The 21,029-nt window shown below is 40.1% G+C and overlaps 1 protein-coding gene across 1 annotated transcript; it reads left to right on the forward strand.

Annotated features, from left to right (window-relative positions):
- Positions 1 to 5,782: 5,782 nt before the first annotated feature.
- On the forward strand, positions 5,783 to 20,814 carry ggt5b (gamma-glutamyltransferase 5b). Its single transcript, XM_080771145.1, has 12 exons — positions 5,783 to 6,078; positions 11,479 to 11,606; positions 12,084 to 12,179; positions 14,344 to 14,539; positions 15,066 to 15,226; positions 15,831 to 15,977; positions 16,298 to 16,428; positions 16,813 to 16,997; positions 17,661 to 17,752; positions 17,850 to 17,959; positions 18,366 to 18,476; positions 20,233 to 20,814. Exons 1-12 carry the CDS (start codon positions 5,900 to 5,902, stop codon positions 20,377 to 20,379), a joined length of 1,683 nt encoding a protein of 560 aa, XP_080627271.1. The 5' UTR covers positions 5,783 to 5,899; the 3' UTR covers positions 20,380 to 20,814.
- Positions 20,815 to 21,029: the final 215 nt, after the last annotated feature.

Raw genomic sequence — 21,029 nt, forward strand, 5'->3', positions numbered from 1 at the left:
TGGAAGTCCATTGGTTCAACTAAAAACAAAATCACAAAAAAATAAAACATGACACTTATGAATTATTATTTATTTAAATAATTATTATTTGGGGTGTTTATTATTACCTGTATATATTTGGACCATGGACTGCATTCTATTCAGACTATCGTTTGGAGAAGTAGGTTTGTGACCAGTTTGCCTACTGACAAAATCTATGTAAATGGTGAATTGTTTTCTTTTCTCTGAGGAACATACGTACATATGTTTGAGAGTGTTGTCCCTGAGCCCTGAGTTGCTGTCCCTTTATTGTAATGGTTTTTAAACCTTCTCTAAAAAATGCTGTCAGAAACCCAATCAGAAATGACCGTTTTGCGGTCAAAGGACTTTTATTGCAGTCAATGGAATGAAGTTGGCAAGGAAGATCATCTTTTTGGAAAGCCTGGTCAGATTTGGCATCACAGTTTGGTTCGGTGATATCTCAGTGCAACTGAGGTCCAAATTGTTCAGATTGGTGCAGACAGCAGGGAAGATCATAGGGTAAGACAACTTAAATTTCCCTTGTCAAAGTCAAAGTCATACGATTGTTACCGCAGTTACATTTGTTGGACAATAAAGTTTACCTTGATCTTGACCGTGTTTTATATTGTTTATGCAGTATAATATTAATCTGTCAGACAGCAACACAGTTCCCTAAAAGATGATGGTCCTTGCCAACTTCAATCCATTGAGTCTTGCTTCACTGCTGTCCTTTGACCGTAGTCAGTTTGACGTAGCAGGACAGTCAATAAAATTAACATTTATTATTACAGTATTCCATAATAAGTGTATTTTGTTTGTGTATAGTGTATATATATATATATATATATATATATATTCTCCATAACCTTTGATTTGGTCGGCAGGACGCACCAATTAAAGGTCAATAAGCCTCTCCGACCTATCTACTTACTTACTTTCTTTCTCAGGGCCTTCTTTGTATCTTTTGATCATGGTTTCATGTTCTTTCTCTGTACTACTGGTCTTCTTCTGATGGAGATTGTCGATGTCTTGTGTTTCTTCTGGATGTTTGAGGCTGTTAACTGTAACTTTAAGCTATATTGCTAAAAAGGAAACAAAAACAGTCTAATTAATACCCATCTCTCTTACCTTTCTAATATGAATAACTAAACAATCCAAAATTTGTCTCATTTATTCTAGCAAAACATTATTTCGGTTCACCTTAGAATTTAACCATGCAACTGGATCATGTTAAGACAGCGTTACAGTAGAGTGTAGAGTCTTTAAATGGTTACTTCGGAAGCATATCTCTGATTAATTATTATGAATTCCAAGAACATTACATAATATGTCACTGCCCTCTACAGGATACAGTAGGCCTAGTTTACTGTTAACAAAGATGGTGCTACTCTATGGAAGTCCATTGGTTCAACTAAAAACAAAATCACAAAAAAATAAAACATGACACTTATGAATTATTATTTATTTAAATAATTATTATTTGGGGTGTTTATTATTACCTGTATATATTTGGACCATGGACTGCATTCTATTCAGACTATCGTTTGGAGAAGTAGGTTTGTGACCAGTTTGCCTACTGACAAAATCTATGTAAATGGTGAATTGTTTTCTTTTCTCTGAGGAACATACGTACATATGTTTGAGAGTGTTGTCCCTGAGCCCTGAGTTGCTGTCCCTTTATTGTAATGGTTTTTAAACCTTCTCTAAAAAATGCTGTCAGAAACCCAATCAGAAATGACCGTTTTGCGGTCAAAGGACTTTTATTGCAGTCAATGGAATGAAGTTGGCAAGGAAGATCATCTTTTTGGAAAGCCTGGTCAGATTTGGCATCACAGTTTGGTTCTGTGATATCTCAGTGCAACTGAGGTCCAAATTGTTCAGATTGGTGCAGACAGGGAAGATCATAGGGTAAGACAACTTAAATTTCCCTTGTCAAAGTCAAAGTCATACGATTGTTACCGCAGTTACATTTGTTGGACAATAAAGTTTACCTTGATCTTGACCGTGTTTTATATTGTTTATGCAGTATAATATTAATCTGTCAGACAGCAACACAGTTCCCTAAAAGATGATGGTCCTTGCCAACTTCAATCCATTGAGTCTTGCTTCACTGCTGTCCTTTGACCGTAGTCAGTTTGACGTAGCAGGACAGTCAATAAAATTAACATTTATTATTACAGTATTCCATAATAAGTGTATTTTGTTTGTGTATAGTGTATATATATATATATATATATATATATATATATATATATATATTCTCCATAACCTTTGATTTGGTCGGCAGGACGCACCAATTAAAGGTCAATAAGCCTCTCCGACCTATCTACTTACTTACTTTCTTTCTCAGGGCCTTCTTTGTATCTTTTGATCATGGTTTCATGTTCTTTCTCTGTACTACTGGTCTTCTTCTGATGGAGATTGTCGATGTCTTGTGTTTCTTCTGGATGTTTGAGGCTGTTAACTGTAACTTTAAGCTATATTGCTAAAAAGGAAACAAAAACAGTCTAATTAATACCCATCTCTCTTACCTTTCTAATATGAATAACTAAACAATCCAAAATTTGTCTCATTTATTCTAGCAAAACATTATTTCGGTTCACCTTAGAATTTAACCATGCAACAAAATATGTTTTTTCCCACCTATAGATGGCAATATTTAGTCATTTATAGAATGACTGAAGACTCCATAAAAGGGCTCTTTTTTACACTTTGGTTATGTTTGCTTCTCTTTATACACGGATTGTTGGATAAACTCCCTGTTGTGGTGTACTTTGAAGCAACCCACAAACACAAATAGTCACTGATTCATTGTCAATGAACCAACTCCAAAATCTGGCACCTAAAGTTTACACTTTTGTGGCTTTCGCCTTTATTTTATATATATTATATATGTATATTTCTTTATGGAGGGACAGACAGTAGGCTGAGGAGAGAGATGGGGGGAAGACATGCAGTAAAGGCCGTCGGGATCGGGAGTTGAACACTGCCAGACTGGATTACCAGCCAAGGTGCCTGGACCACTGAGCCATGGTTCCTTTTAATTGTAACTACGGTAACTAACTAACTAACTAACTAACTAACTGATGCACGATTTCATAGTAAATGCGACTTGCGGTCACAATAACACACCATATCGGTCAACTTTAAGGAAAATGTTATCTACTGTACACTCCACCAGCATTATATTACAAACAAGTGTGCTATTGTTCACTTATCTACAGTACAGTTTAACCATCTTAAAGATATTTGTTTGTTGAACTTGAATGTGCAAATTCTGTCATCAGCACAATTTGTGCTGATGTCAGGCATATCAGGGCATAATCTGTCTGCCTGCCTGCCACCAACAGACACATGCACAACTTGAACTTTATATAGTCATGGGAGGAGTTTATTTGTTAATGGTTGAGTCAAGAACTGGAGAACATTTCAACAGCATGAACAGCATGTTTCAACAAGATGGGGTCTCATGTTTCATGTTACCATACCCAGCCAGCATGGTCAGGACCTGGACGAATTAGTGACGTCTCTATTGGGGCCAGATCAAGTCAAACCAAGACTAGTCAGATCTGGCCCAGAATATCACCTGATTTCAACCAACATAAATTCTGCTCACTAAGACAGACGTCCCTGGATGAGACAGAGTCCGATCGAGGCCACATCAACTTAAGTCATATCATAACTAGTCAGATCTGGCGCAGAATAAGCTTTATTATTTCAATTGGTGAAGATGTCCTGGAAATGACGTAAAGATCATATGGGCTGTGATCTGGCCTAGTCCTGAACGTCACCGGAGTCACTGGGGGACGTCATCATAACGTCATTTGGCTTGCTGGGTAGTGAAGCAAGACTATCTCAAGGCAATGTTGTACAGCAGATAAAGACAGCAAGTTCAACTAAAATCAACGTAAAATGAGAGAACCTGCAACGTGTTAACTCAGGGAACAGGTGAATAACATCATCAGCTACAGAGAGGATGACCTCGTTCGTTCCAGATCTGACTAGTCTTGGTTTGACTTGATCCTTTATGCACACACAAAGTATTGGAAAGTGTTATTAGTTGATGGTCATCGGATCATGGATATCAATATGCTTAAGTAGATGAGTGTTTTACACTGGGTCAAGCAGCTAAAGGTCACACGATGTTGAGACAGGGGCGCGTTCGGAAATAGCGCACTGAGCGCACTGTGCAATGCAAACTAAGAGTGGAAATATAAGATATCCTCTCTTGGTTCCTTATATTTTTCTTTCCCTTGGTGCATTAAATAAATAAGTAAATAAGTAAATGCTACATTTGTATCAGCTTCTAACAGCTTTACTGGCACTCCCTAGCAATGAAGGATGGTAGAACAATGGCCAGTGGCCTTGTGGTTAGAGTGTCCGCCCTGAAACTGGGAGGTCGGGGGTTCGATCCCCGGCCGGGTCATACCAAAGACCAAATGGGACCCAATGCCTCTCTGCTTGGCACTCAGCATCAATGGGTTGGATTAGGGGTCAAATCAGCCAATGATTCCCGAGCGCAGTGGACGCTGCAGCTCATCGCGCCAAGTGCGGAGAAGACATTTCACTGCGGTAATGTGTGACTAATTGTACGACTTTGACTTTGACTAGAAAAAACCATTTGTCTGTCTTATAATCACACTATAATCACATGATTTATTTATGTTGATAAATATGTCAGCTGTCAGATTCTTGGCTTTATACCCTCCAGCATCCTGTACACAGCTACAATCTGGCTGACTCTGCTCCCTGAAACCGTTCTGTGTTGGCAGGCAGCTTGGCTTCAGTTACAGTATGGGGTTGATGCCAGGTCAAATTTTATTCAGTATCAAGTCTGTGTGTGCGCGGTGTGTGTGGAGATTCTCGCAAAAATTGGGAGTATTTGGCATTATATCATGCTGGCCTGGCATGCCGTACGTGTTGGGTATGCTGTCAAGCTGAATAAAAAGAAATTCCCTAATGCTGCAGGCAGATGCAAAATATGCAAAGACCACAGCATAATTTGTCGCATTGTAAAATCTGTTGCTCACAGTCGTGACATCATCAAACGTTTATCCGTAGTGATGTGTCATTGCACAGGTGTTACCTAATCAGCTTATGTCTGCTGCTACACCGACATGTTCAGGAGAACATTCTTATTTAGAATAAGAATAAAAACAAAAAACAATGACATTTATACTTAATTCAGATCATGGTAATTAAGAGACCCCCTATAGAGGGTAGGCCTATGCGTGTGACATCATCATCATACCCGGAAGTTGTGCTGGTATGCCTATACTGAGTGACAAAAAAACTACTTTCTGGCCTTGACAGTTGAGTCCTTGCATTAAATTATTTTAAACAACATTAAATTCACTTTGTCACTCACTTCGCCAGTTGCCACTCGATCTGCCATTCACTTTATGCATGCCATAGGCCTACCCAAAAAAGAAAACACACAAATGCATCAATAAGTCAATCTTGGCAGATGTATTAAAAAGGCCACTGATAAAGTAGCTGAAGTGGCAGAAGGCCCAGTCTCCCATGGTGCGGGGCTTGGGCTTGTCATGGCATGCCATGACGGTGGGTTTCCAGTGTGACCGATTTTCCAGCGTACATCCCTTTTTCCCCACACACAAATCGCACAAGACGCACATTCACTTTCACTTCGTCCGTATCCGTAATTCCGTATATGGAGTAGGCTAAGTGGTGGCTGGTGGGGGACAGTGGGCTCCAAATGGATGGGAGGGGTTTCAGCAACCTCAGAGCTCATTCAGTTTATTTGGCCGCACACGCGCGCCACAATCACAGTTCGTTCCTACACTCAGACTCACCGACAGATAGAAAAGATCATAAGTCTACTAGCTGCAGGAAAAGGTACACCTACCTGCCGGCTGCCGCCCCCACAGAACGCCAATTAATGGCTATAAAGTATAAGCCCTGGCAGAGATGCCTTTTCTGTGTTGTCTTACTTTGTGCAGTCGCTCTCATCATGTGTGTGTGCATTGCCTTGCTGGTCGACAAACGATGTTGTTCCCACGGCACCTTCAAACGCGCTGCTGTAGCTGCAGACTCACAGCGTTGTTCTGAGATTGGCAGGTAATTATTTATTTATTTATTTTGATTAAACAGGCTGTAGCCTATAGCTAAAATAACTAAATAAACAAATTAAGTAGGCTAAGTGTAAAACGATATCCAATGTTGTTTTTTTGTTTTTTTCCATAGGTCTACCGATTTTGGTTAACTGTGTAACAATTTATAGTCTTAATTCTTTTCATGGCGAGTTGAGTTCATATTGCGTGAATGTTGTTTTTTTTCCTTCATGGCGAAGGTGACGGTCCATTACGTTATCATTATGGTAGACAAAAATAATTTGTAATTGTATGTGTTCAACTGAAAGCTATACGCTACGCAGTTGTCATAGTTCGGACAGGATAGGTGGGCTGGGCGTGGGCATCAAGTTAGAGTGGGCACCTTTGGTGACAATTGGTGTGTTAAATTTGCCATTTAAAAATGTAAAGAAATTACATGTTTAAGTAAAGTAGGTAGGCCTATAATGTGGTCTAATATTTCTACAATTGCTACAAATTTCTACCAGTCCTTAAAAAATAATTTGAATGATAAAATTAAGTCTGATAATGATCATGTAGACTATGTACCGTGCATTCTCTATACATTAGCCTACTTAAGTTAAGACCATTTTGCAATTTATTTACTTTTTAAAGATGGTATATTCAGTGATTTCACTTAATTCAAATATCACTTGTTTTTTTGTTTTGTTGTGATAAAACTATAGAGTTATAAGGAGTTCCTCCCTGTCCCCAGTAGCCCAGTTAACCCCTGGCTGGGGGTCAAAAAACCTTAGGTTTCATTTTTGGCTAGGTGGCCCAGTCTTCATCCAATCAGAATACACTGACACGACAACGCATATTCAGGGCGGAGTCACCACCCCCAGGGGAAGTGTGATTTCCTCTCGTTCACTGCAATGCAATTTGCGGCATTTCCAAAACAATATTGCGCAGAGTAGCGATTATCAAACGTATTTGCAATGCCATACGTTGAAAGATCTGTTGCCCGTGGACAAGGCATGTTACCTCCGCAAGTTAGATATTATCGGCATAGATGTTTGTCCGTATGTGATTAAGGATTGGAAAAAGTTGCATTGGCAGCCATAGAAAATTCTGCCCAGGGTAAAAAAACGGATGTGACGTTTATGGGCGTTCCTGTCTTGCTCCGTGTCAGTGTATAGAGATGGGCCTTCCACCTGCCCTATCCCTTACATGGGCTACTGGCCACATGTGGCCCCCACCTAGCTTCTTAATTTTGATCACAAAGTGCACCAGATTGAAGCATTTTCATGGCAAATGTACAGATTTTTCTGGACCCGGGGTGGCTTGCGCCCATAATACTATGTTGCTTGGGGCCACTAAAGGCCTAGAACCGGCACTGCCTCGGAGGAGAGCGTTTCCGGGAATCTGTCCGTCGTGGCAGTCAGCCGCGGAGGTGGAGCTTCTTTTCCATCCACCAGCTGTCTAAAAACAAGGAAATTACGTGAAAGACAGCTTCTTCTGTCCGCGGCTGTCCGCTAAGGTGTGCCCAGGGGGAGAGTCTGACAATCAGGCTACCGAAGGGCTGCTATGTTAAAATTTTCACAAAAAATAAGGCTAAAAATCCAGATTTAAAGTTTATACGTTTGCCATCGAAAATAACAGAACCTATTAAAAGGACAAAATGTCTGCAAGCCATACGCCGAGAGGATGATTTTGGCCGGCTGTGGAACCCTAGTACAGAACATGTTTACGTCTGCAGTCTACACTTGGTCACAGGCTAGCGCATTAGAATATTTGTTTATGGAGAACAACCCCCACATATAACTGCATGATTGCAGTTAAAAAGGATAGAGAGAAAAGAGGAGCATAAAGTGCATAATGTCAATTGTGGGACCATAGGTCGCAGTTCATTATGAAAACCTGCATTTCCCGCCAGTCGTGCGGTCGGTCACAGTCACACCTCCATATATGGTCACGCCTGACCTGTTCCATATGTTGATCCCTCACCCGTTCTTCCTCTTTGATGTCTCCCTTTTGACTGATTACTGTCCATTCAAACTCTAGACAGGCCTGCCCCAAAGTTATTAGTGCAGCCGCACCTGGCAGCCGGCGAATGTGAACGGACGAAGTGAAATGTCCGGGTCCCTGGTGCCCCCCATGACTGCCCAACTATCCTGTATCCGTTAGTTCTATTTAAAAATGTTAAACCCCACCTTCTCAGCCCTCTGCCTAGATTTTCAGCAGTATTCTATTTTCTTGTTTCCTGTAGTAAAAAGACTTTAGACTTTGTTGTATGCTTGACTGAAGCAGAGTTAATCTAATGTAATCACATGTCATCAATCTGACCCTGGACATCCTGTTTGCTTCTGATGAACAATGAGAGGAAATGGATGTCACTGTCCATCTCTTGCCACAGTAGTTTTGCAAGCGACAGATTTTAAAGGGATTATTCCAAACACTGTACTTCTCATTGTCAAACCCACGTACAGTAAAGTTGTACTCTAAATTGCAGTCTCTAGCACTTTCGTCTCATGCAGTATATGAGTATAGTATAATTGTTATATCCTTAACTCTGCCGGGCAGAAATTATGTTTTTTCCTCTGTGTGAGGTGACTGAGGTGCATCTATTCTACAGTATATAATATAGAATGCACCTTCACATAAAAGCCTTATCCTTATTTAATACTTATGGATCCATTTGGTTACATTTGTACACTCTCGGATTTTCAAGTGCAGTCTGCAGTCACAGCATTTGTGTTCATTCTTTTGCTCTCATAAAGCCCAAATATCCTCCATGACATTTGCAATTTCACGTACTGGAGCTACATTATGGGTTTGTCCAGCGGCACCAACTCCACAGAGTCTTTCTTTTCCCTTCCTGAGCACAGCATATGTTTTGAATTGAGTGTCTGTTCTGCCTCACTTGGCAATGAACTTGGAAGCCAGTTTCTCTCTGTGTCATGTAATCTAGAGCAGTGGTTCTCAATTGTTTTCATGTCAAACTGATATGTATTTGGCCATGGACCCTATCTGAAAGTGCCAAAGACCACCCGTCGCACCAGAAGGACAAAATAAATAAAATATATATTCAAAAACTCAACTCAAAAATAGCAGATGTACAAGCTTGCAGCGCAGCTGAGCACGAAGTGACTCGCTGTGAGTTTGTACATCTAGAATAGCCAACATATAAATGGATAAAGAGATTAAATGATTGTGATGATGTATCAACTAATTTGCTGGGGACCCACTGGAACCAGTGATCTAGATTTTCATGAATTATTTCCATGTTCTTCTCATCATTAACACAAGACTGAAGGCTTAATTTTGCTCCTTTCAGAAGTGGTTCTAGAAACTATTCCACTAATTCCACCTGAAGTTCTACAAATCCTTGACCCTTCATGGTTCCACAGAACTGTAAATAACATGTACTGGATAATATACCAAAGCCAAATTGCTATTCAGGCTTCCCCCGGGCCCTCCAATTACACGTTTCTCCAGTCCTCAAATCAGTATCACATAGGAAGGTGCACCAAAAGAGAAAAAGAGACATTACTTGAAAAAGACCATTTTAAATCAAAGGCTGTGACATTACTTGTCCTCCCTCATGCTATTTGCTCTTCCACAGAAGTCAACCAGTTCATTGTTGAGAATGGTGGCAGTTCTGGGAGAATAAATGGTGGAACAACAAAAACTACAGAATAGCAGCATAATATAGTCATATATAGTCATCATTTTCATTTAGTAACAGAATGCATTATTAAAGATTCTATAGATAAAAAATGTTATGAATTTTTTACTGATTAATAATAATAATTATTATTATTATTATTATTATTATCATCATTATTATTACCCTCATTATTATGACCAGTGAAGGCTGGTTATAAGTTAAGGGGGCATGATGGTAAAGGTTCTTGGAATTCTTATTTCAAAACCTCTCTTTTCTCCCCATGGTTTCCATTAAATTAGAGCTATCACCTCATTTACTGTACGTTTCCATGAAAAGTCCATTCAGCATTCAGACTACTTCGATATAAAGGGGGGAAAATGAAAATAGCATGGTGAGTGAGCTTCTGGTATGCTGTATGAGACCTGCCAGGATATTTAGCTTCTGGTTTGAACTTGCCTCATAGAATTGTAATTCTGACACTTTGATTTACAGTTTACACTATCCTAAGTCCCCCAAAGTTTGCAAAACCAACATGTGTCCGTGCATGCCTGTGTGGATGTATACGGCTACTATTCCACAACCTCTGACCTGCACCCTAAAGCAACATTACTTTTACTCAGGAAGTGTAATAAGATACTCTTTACCTAAGTTATTACTCCTTTAAACACTATTCCTTTTCTTATGACTTGGTATAACAAAATGCAGCTTTTTCCACTTGGTATTTATTTTATGTCACTCATTATCTTACTACTAGAGACTTGGAACGATGCAAGTTGGAAATGATGGAGTTCTTTGTCAGGCATGCCCAAATATGGAGTCTATGCAGATGTGAGAACATGATTGTGATGTCAGGCCCAGCTCCATATATGGAGATCTAGGGGTGATCAGGTGTGATCAATTGGCTAATTTGGGCCCTGTTCAGAGCCTGTGCAGAAGCTTTTGTGCTGGTTCTGGACTCAAGGCCGGGCACTGCACTCCCTGTGGTAGTGTGGACGAACGGTGTGTCAAATTTGAAGTCAGTGGGGCGAACGGTTCGCGAGTTACGTGGATTACACACACACACACACACACACACACACACACACACACACACACACACACACACACACACACACACACACACACACACACACATCACACATCACACACACACACACACACACACACACACACACACACACACACACACACACACACACACACACACACACACACACACAATACAACCTGTTTAGCCAGTTCCCTGGCTATGACTGAATCCACTTTATTGGAAGTTGGAACAATAACTAACGTTAGCCAAGCTGCACACACTGCAGCCTCTCAAACCTGATGGGACAGGCGTACTCTTTAATAACTTGGGTGATAATGCAGTTAACACATTAATTGTGTGTGTGTGTGTGTGTGTGTGTGTGTGTGTGTGTGTGTGTGTGTGTGTGTGTGTGTGTGCGTGCGTGTGTGCGCGTGCAACAGTGCGTGAGTGGTGTGTGCGTGTGTGTGTGTGAGAGAGAGAGAAAGTTTATTGGGAACCAAACTACTATACAGTCACAAGGGACCCTGCTTAATGTTGAACAACAACACCGTTATAGGTGAAGGTATTATATATATTTATATATTGTTTTTTAATGCCTTCTTAAGCCTAGTTTTTAATTAAGTTAACAAAATATTTCCCATACCTAGTTTCAGTTTTTATTGTAGTTAACATGATGTGTGTTTGGTTAGCTGACACAGAAACTCAGTTGATCCAATAAACACATGTTTCTAATTATTTTGCTTTTTCAGAGATATGCTGCTACAGGGAGGCTCAGCAGTAGATGGCGCCATTGCAGCTCTTCTGTGCACATCTTTAGTGAATCCCCAGAGCATGGGGCTTGGGGGCGGCTCCATCTTCACTGTAAAGGATAAGACAGGTGGGTGTGGGTGGGGGTGGGGTGTCACTCACCATATCTTTGAGTCTCCTATGCACAGCTATGTGCGTCTGTCCATAATGAATGTATGTATGTATGTATGTATACATGACTGAGTCAGTCCGTCCGCCCGCCCGCCCGCCCGCCTGCCCGCATGACTGAGTACGATCTCAATATTAATATTAATATTAAATATATATATATATATATATTTGCGCGTTACAGACATTACACATTCTATTAAGTCAACAACTGTGCTTGACTCCAAAGCCACCGCTCACTTCACATTATGGTGTGATTTTGTACTAATTTGACCCTTACCCAACCCAGTTGACAGTATGGCAGCCACTTTGCTCTTACATCATAGCCTACGCGGTGAGTGTGAACTTGAAGTAAGCGCAAAACAGCTGCTGTGAGAATATGGTCAATTGCCATTTGTAATCATTAACTAGATTATCATATCTATATCTATTGCTATAGGTGCAGTAAAAGTCTTCAACTCCAGAGAGACTGTCCCACAGTCATTCAAGGCTAATCTTCTTAAAGATTGCCCGACCAGCATGATACTTACCACAGGTAGGAATAGTGGTTGTTGTATAAATAAGCAAACATAAAATAAATGTATTTTTAGTTTGTACATTTTGTATGCTATCTAAAAACACAATTGCTTGCTGTAATTGTGGTTGCCAGTATATAATGGAAAGTGTTTAACAGATATGTGTTGTCTTCAATAATGCACATTAGAAAGAAATATTGCCCTGCAGTTACTTAAGAATGTAGAGCTTTATTAATCCCACAGGAAATTCGGTTTCTGCTTCACCATGCTGATGACTGAGACACTTGCAGAAAAGTGCTTACATATTAGTGCAAAGGTCCCACCCCCTCATAAAAAGAAGAACATATAGTGTAATTTATATTGTAACGGGCAAGTGGAATAAATGCAGGCACAGGTGCTGGGCCCTAACAATTGTGAATAGTGTAGTATATTTGAACTTTTTTTTATTTGAAAGTGAAATGTCCCTTTTTTAGTTTAGACAATGAACGTAAGCTGGTATGAAAACAAAACCAAAAACATGAAGATGATCAAAAGGAGTAGGCAGAAGCTAAAAGCTTATAAATGCCTACCCTACTTACAACAGAAAATTAATCGTAATACTCATTACATTAACAGATTCACAAACAAAAGTCAGATATGAGAATTGCATCCTACACCAACCCCCCCCCCCTCCCAGTGTCACCGTAGAGATAGCATTACATAACCGTTAGATTACACATTATTATTGTTGTTATTATCCTTATTCACATTACCCTCATTGTCAATGATCATTATCATTTATGTTGTTGCTGAGAAATATCATTTGGTTCACTTTTTACTGTTAGCATAAATACAATAACATTAGTTAATTTATTATTAATAATGACAGCACTAAAGAAGGTAAAAGTACTCTTTGAGATTAAAATCTTTTTTTCCAAGAGTGATCGGGGCAAGAGAGCAGTATGACAAACCATTCAAAACAATACATCTCACATACAAGTGAACACAATAACCAGTTAAAATGCAAACCATGGATCAATAACTATGGTTATTGATCCACCAGTTGCGGGAGTTGACTAATCTTTATTAGCTATTTAAATAGATCAATGTTTCCCCAGCGTGTTAACTTTAAGTAAAAGACAAGCTCTGACATCATGCTGAGTCTACAAGCCCTTGACCTTAATATTCACATGGTGGCCATATGTCTTACTTGGGGGTGGGGGGGTGGGGACCAAACCCCCTTTGCGCAACTTTCCCTGTTGTTTATTATTGCTCATAGAATTCCTACAAGGGTTCAATCGCTGTTCTCTGTCAAAAGAACAGACCGTTTCACAACCGTAGTTCCAGTCTCCAGAAACTAAAGCCATGGTTCACTGGCCGTCAGGACAACAGGCCTGTTGCCCTGACCTCTCTGCACTCACCAAGACCTCTGAGAGTCCTCCGCTGGTCAATCTCAGAGGCATCATTTGCTCAAATCCCTGAAGGTTGTCAAAGGGCACAGCTGGTCTGTGGATGCATCAAAATGGGACAGTCACAGTAACATGATTTATTATCAAGTGCCTTGACTGAGAGCAGTTTTGTGGGGTTAAGTCCACAAACGTAAGTTTCTTAAAGGAGCAATTCACCCATGTTCAGGATCTATCTTCATATGATTGGTTCTTCTCACTAATGCTCGCTATAAGGTGGCACCGTTTATGTCTAACCACTGTGTCTCAGGAGGGCTGTGGACAGTTCACAAACCTTCCTATCAGTCAGTGACGACATCTGTAGGTTCTGTCATTTCAAACATGTCTAACTTGTTAATTAATTGCAAGAAAAAGGGCTTCTATTTCAGCCTGCTAATTTTCCAGGAAGAGAGAGGCTGTAGTTTCTATTTGCTTGGAAATCCCCATCCCGGCTTATAGGGCAAGTTTCTGAATGAGACGTAACGCACCATAAAGGCTGACCATCAAAGATAGTTAGTTGGTCATCAATTTCAATCTGACGGGGCGCCATACTATTACTGAACTGAAAAAAATAAAAAATAAAAAATGAAACATTCTTAAACAATAAAAAAATAAAAATCATACTAAAACTAGTAAGCCCACTTGGGAATTGTACATTTTACTGAATCTAAACAGAATTTAATTTAGATTTTTCTTGTTCTAATTGTAGTGTATGATTTATTTCTGTTTTCTCCGTTCTTTATTATGGCATGCACTATAGGCAGCCAGTGGATTGGTGTTCCTGGAGAGCTCCGGGGTTATGAGGAAGTTCATAAACGCTATGGGAAGCTGCGCTGGTCCCAGTTATTTGAACCCACCATTAAGCTGGCCAGGGAGGGGTTCTCTCTGCCACCCTTTTTGGCCGGCGTCCTGAAACATCGGCTTATAGAACCAGTTGTGAAGAACTCCTCTCTGTGGTATAGTATTTCTCCATGTGTGATGATCTTGCATTTCATAATGTAATAGCAAAATGCAAGTTTGCCAAAGCCTTTAAAAAATATGTTGACAAAGAAAGAAAGCCAGCTGTGATTAATTTGTCATTCAGGTCTCTAGATGCAGCACACAATGTGTAGGTTTTTCCTGAAGTCTCGAAGTGATTTACATTAATGATTCCCACATACCTGAAGAACTTTTTAGATTCAAATCAAATGTGTGTCAAATGAGCTGTCTAGAAAACGTGGATGAAATGCATTTTAAAATAGATTATAAACTGGTATCACTGCCTTTCTAAAGAGACACTTGTTGAGAGTAGCACATTTCATTACAGTAAATGGTCTGCATTTCTATAGTCAAAGTGCTTTACATTCACACACCGACAGCAGAGCAGAGGCATCCATGCACATAGTCATGTGCATTGTATTGCTGTTGCATGTGGATTCTGTTTATGGTTTATTTTCTATAGTAAGTATTTTGCTCTCTGACTCTGTGGATGTTCTTTTCCAGTGAGTTGTTCTGTAACAAGAACAAGACGGTTATGAATGAAGGGGATATTTTAAAGTTCCCTAAGCTGGCAGAAACCATGGAAAGCATAGCAGAGCAAGGGGCTGATGCCTTCTACACTGGGAAGATAGGACTCGACTTGATCCAAGACATTAAAGAGGCAGGTGAGATGTCAGCAGGGTGCTATACTACTGATGTTCTTTATGCTTTAAGTAGCATGTGACAACTAGGGGTGTTTCATGATTCTGAATCATACATAATCTGAATGAATCTTACTTATACTCTTTAAAGATGGAGTGCCATGATTTTTTCCACCCTAAAACATGATCATCAGGTCTTACTGTTATATAAGGAGGAAGAATCTTTTCAAAAAAGTGTACAGTATTTGTTAAAATGTCGTTTTTATGTGGGCACCCCCACCAGTTCATTGGTTCATGCCTGGTTTGCCTGGTGGGTGGTGAGGGGAGGGGCTGATAATGTGATGTCACTATATTCCTGTTTTTTTCATTGGCACATTTGACTGTCAAGGGTTCAGCCTCCAGGAAGAAACCCTAAATACAAAGGGAATAATACATCATTGCACATAAAAATGACTCCAGTGTGTCTAACGAAGTACTGTCACTTCATAGACACATGGAAAACTGAAATTCTTTTAAAATGTAAATGTTCAGTGTATTAAATGTTCTTAAATGTCCTATGCCGATCAGTTGTATGACACGTCAACAGTTTGCATCTTACCATCTTATTATTCCTCCTGATTTCTGCTAGGTGGGAGTATGACATTGGAGGATCTTAGTTCTTTCCGGGTTCGAATAGAGGAGGCATGGACAATTCCTTTGGAAAATGGCTTAATGCACATCCCTCCACCTCCTGCTGGGGGAGCCTTGCTCGCCTTCATTGTCAAGCTCATGGAAGGTCTCTTTAACTGTTCAATAGACCCTGCGTAGTCCAGTGACTGTGGCAATCACAGTGCAGAATGTTACACCTGATTGATTTTGATTGAATACTTTTATTAGTCAAAAATGTAAATGGCACAGAGGTACAGTAAATCATTTAGGCTAAAAGGATAACACAAAAAGTCCTAACCCTGCACCCAGTAGCCTCTTCTACTATATTTGCCGTCCGTTTTACGAAGCATACAATGTTATTGTTCAAAGTTTTATTTGTTAATCAGTCATTCTATTCCATTTATTTCAGTGACAGTATTGACAGTTGTCTGAAATGCTTTCACTTAGGGTTCCACCTATCACCTAAATCCTTAATTGGTGATGAGAAGATCCAAACATACCAGCGTTACATTGAGGCAGCTAAATTTGCTAACGGGCAAAGGAAGAGTATTTATGATCCTATCTTCAATTCTGGAAAGGTGCGGAACATGAGAAATGATTTACTTACACTAACTTATTTCACATATGGGCTATAACATGGGGGAAAACAGTATACTTAACAAACTCAGGCCCTTGCACTGCTTTAAATAACAATAGTTTCCTAATAATAATATATATCGTTTTTCATTGGTTCTGCAATGCCGTTTTCATTGATTGATTGAATACTTTATTAACAGTTTGCATGGACAAGCACAGGGAAGTACAGTACAAGGTCTGCTAAAATGATAGCAAGAAAGAAAGCCCAAGAAATGTATGAATGAATGTCCCAAGACGTAGGCTATCTCTGATCATCATGACTACATCTCCATTAGAAACAGTAAGATGCCACAGTACTAGCTCATCCTGGCATTATGTATTCACAGAATGCAACTCGTTTGATTGATCCAGACTTCATTGACCACATCAGGGCAATGATATCCACAGACCGTACACACAATGACTCGTACTACAATATACAGCCTTCCTCTGACCGCATGGGAACCACACATGTGTCTGTCCTGGCTGAGGATGGTTCTGCTGTGTCTGTCACAAGTACTATTAATCAAATGTGAGTTGAAAGCAGGGGTCCACAACCTTTTTTGCACTGAGGACCCTTTCCGCAGACAACCGTTTGGGAGGGATTTGGGTTGCAGCTTGAAACGACCGATTTATTACTAACCCATAGTAATATTGTTTGATTGTCAATGTCAACATTGTTTGTAAAGTTACAAATGGAACGCAGATATAAGCACTGAGGTGAGGTGGGCAAGTTTAGCATACTGAAACTGACTGCAGTTTCATTATGCTAAAAGCTCATGGGTGAACATCTGCAAACAATAGTACACATGGCCAGTAGTAGCTGCTTGCTGTGAATCTATTTAAAGGTTCAATAGTTAACATTCAGCCACTAGATGATGCTCCTTCACAGCAAACTGTAGCAATCTTGCATTTGAAAACATTGTAATTTGATGGCAACAATATATTTAGTCTAAAAAAGTACCTTACCCACATGCACATAGATAGTGTGACCATCAGTTTATAGAGCTAAACAAAGCAATACTTTTATTCTGAACATTTCTTAAAAGCTCTGTGGATGTATTATTTCATCAACATCTTTTTTCATTGATTTTACAACACATTATACACATGACAATATCATCTTTAATGTATTCAGTTACAAAAGAATCAATTCTGATGCTTTCTAATATTACATTGTTATGTTATTTTATAGTTTTGGCTCCGCCATTTATTCTCCCAGAACTGGCATAATTCTGAACAATGAACTGGTTGACTTCTGTGGGAGAGCAGATGGCATGAGGGCAGGTAATGCCACAGCATTTTAAAATGGTATTTTTTATCGTTTTGTGTTTTTCTCCTTGTTTTTTGATGTAGGCAAATGTTGTTTTTTCTTTTGCATTAGGAGAACAGCCACCTTCCTCAATGGCTCCAGTGATATTTGACTCGAGGACTGGAGAAACTCTTGTAATTGGAGGGTCCGGGGGAAGCATGATAACTACAGCAATGGCCTTGGTAAGTCAGTTATGTACCTAATTTAGTTGTCCTAATATGTTACATTATAAAATGAATGAAAGTTAAGTATTTTAAAAAGTATAAGTGTATATGTAAAAAAGGATAATAATAATAATAAATGTAATAATAATAATAATAATAATAATAATAATATTAGTGGAGGTAGTGCTTATTCAGTCAAGCGCTTTACAAGATTAGCTCCGGAAACAGAGACAGACCTCTTATACATATAGCTATAGTCTCCTGCAGAACCACAGTGTACAATAATTACAAATACAGACTTATTTTAGATTTTAGATTATTTGATTGCCTCCTATTGAGTCTTTTTAAACATTTGCATTTCATGATTATGATAACAATATCAATATCTGTGAGATGTATTTCTGAAACTCTTTTTTTTCTCCAGTCTATAATGAATCACCTGTGGTTGGGGATGAATCTTAAAGATTCCATTGCTGACAGAATTGTATATGTTGATGCCAAAAACAACGTGATGTTTGAGGATGGCTTTGATAAGGTAATCTGTTTTTATTATAACTGTCTAGCATTGGTGAATGACTTACAAATACATTGTAGCCTACTCTGGTTGTTTAATAAGATAAGATAAACCCAAATTATCCAGTTCAACTCGGTGCTAGGACCTTCTGGTCATCTTGTATTCCAACAAAGCACTGCAAAGAATAGAACACTGACTGTACACTCTTGTTCACATTGAAGGACCTGAGCCTCCTTGGGAAGAACAGCGTGCTCTGTCCCTTCCTGTAGAGATCATAGCCCCCTTTTTTAAACTAGCTCCTCGCCACTCGCCCTACACACTTCCACTCAGTTTGAGCATAGAATCATAAAACACGGGACGTGATGTTAAGACTGTCCATTGTGCCAATAGATGGTGTGGGCTCAAATGCGATTTGCCTTGATGTTAAGAGTGGCATTAGGAGGTGTATTTCTTAACTAGGGTATGATGTCAATTTTGGGACAAATCCTCAGTAGTGTGCCTTTGAATCAGCGGGTGTTTCGGCCTTCCAACTCTATATACACCCTCATCAAAGGTGGCCAGCTAAAGGGTGATCAAGCCTTAGCTTGTGTCCCATGACTATGCAAGGCAGGGGCGTCCTCTTCCCTGAGCCAGCCATACAGCTGACCGCATACCTCATATGAGGGGTTTGAATGGAGTTCATGGATGCCAAGTTCCTTCAGTAGCCTGATGGTGGAAGAAGCCACAAATCCTCTGCATCCCACTTCGACTGGACAGACTTTTGCATTCCAGCCACGCTGAATTGCGTTTGCTGCCAGCTCTGTGTATCGCAGTTTCTTGCGCTCATAGGCCTCCTCAACAGAGTTCTCCCATGGGACTGTGAGCTCTATTATGTACACAAACTTGCGTGAAGGGGACCAGAGTACCATGTCTGGCCTAAGGTTGGTGGAAGCAATCTCAGGTGGAAAAATGAGTTGCTGGCCAATATCGACAAGCATCTTCCAGTCCCGGGCCATGGCTAGGTGTCCAGTTTCTGGCTTTGTTGGAGGATGCTTGGGCTTTTCTTGTCCCTCCCGGATGAATATTGTCGTTTTGATGGGATTGCTTGTTCTTGGGGGTAAGGAGTTTGTTGCACTCCTCTTGATCTCAAGGGCTCTTGAGGACCTGATTGTGCCTCCAGGTGTAGCGGCCTTGTGTGAGGCTGGTCTTGCAACCAGACATGATGTGTCTGAGAGTCACTGGAGCTGGGCAGAGGGGGCAGGTTGGATCCTCGCCATACCACTGATGTAGGTTTTTTGGTGATGGCAGCACATCATAATATAGCTTTTATGATGAAGCATAGCCCCCTTTTTTAAACTAGCTCCTCGCCACTCGCCCTACACACTTCCACTCAGTTTGAGCATAGGTATATAAATAATAGAGACGCACCTTCCCCTTCCATCCATTTGCATTGCATTGCGTCTCTATTATTTATATCTATGCTCAAACCGAGTGGAAGTGTGTAGGGCGAGTGGTGAGGAGCTAGTTACAAAAAGGGCCTTAGAGTTGTACATCCAGTCCAATTTATTATTCCTATGTAATCCCAGGAACTTGTTAGTACACTGACCAATATGCTTGATTTTAGAATCAGTCTGATAGAGACTATTGAAGTACAATCCTACAACATTTACAGTAGTTTCTTGTGTGTGTGTGTGTGTGTGTGTGTGTGTGTGTGTGTGTGTGTGTGTGTGTGTGTGTGTGTGTGTGTGTGTGTGTGCGTGTGTGCGCGTGTACGTGTGCGCGCGTGTGTGTTTCTTAGGTGGTGATAGAGGGGCTGAAAGCTCTTGGACACAAAGTGAAGGATTTAAATTACGCCTTCAATGTGGTCAATGCAGTATCACGGAAAGGTGGCTGCATCACAGCGATATCAGATTCCAGGAAGTTGGGCCAAGCAGCTGGATACTGACACTGAATTCATGCAACAAGACTTCAAAGCATCTTTACGAACACTGAACACATGCAATGTTCTATCATACAGCATCAAAGGCTGAAAGGTTTTGTGCTGTAGACCGAAGAGGCCATCATTGTTCTGTAGGCCGAAGAGGCCATCATCTTTGTACTGGACCCTGCACTCCAAAACTGTTACTTTCCAGTGGTCACGTTACTTTTCAGTGGTCACAAGATCGTGGCAGGCAGGCGGACGGATGGCTGGACCAACATGGCTGATTGTTTTTAGTGCCGCTGGCAGGGCAGCTAGATATTTTCACTGGTTACTGTAGTACTACTTTGTGAATGAAATGTGAATGCTTTTATTGTCTTATTTTGTAGCTACTTTGGTTAATAACTCTTATTCACATTTTTCCGTTTTCATTATGTCTACAAAGAATACATGAGAATACATCTCTGGTAAGTTTTGGAAGACAATAAAATGTAAAATCCAGACATGTATTTATTGCGTGTGAGATTCAGTGCTTCACTAAATCAAAAACAACATACTAAACATGCCTTCCAATTTTCTCAAGTCATGATTCATTTTATGTGTTTTTCAGAAAAATGCAGCAGTCTGCATGGTTTGTGTTGTGTGTGACGTCAGACCAGAAATTGGTTAGGCTATAC

The sequence above is a fragment of the Protomyctophum bolini genome, assembly GCF_963924005.1.
Source record: "Protomyctophum bolini genome assembly, chromosome: 8".
NCBI classification, from domain to species: Eukaryota; Metazoa; Chordata; class Actinopteri; order Myctophiformes; family Myctophidae; genus Protomyctophum; species Protomyctophum bolini.

Coding starts and splice junctions, on each gene's coding strand:
- ggt5b (XM_080771145.1), top strand. CDS start 5,900: ATGGCTATAAAGTATAAGCCCTGGCAGAGATGCCTTTTCTGTGTTGTC. Junction 16,998..17,660: donor ACAAGTACTATTAATCAAAT/GTGAGTTGAAAG, acceptor GTTATTTTATAG/TTTTGGCTCCGCCATTTATT. Junction 17,960..18,365: donor TAACTACAGCAATGGCCTTG/GTAAGTCAGTTA, acceptor TTTTTTCTCCAG/TCTATAATGAATCACCTGTG.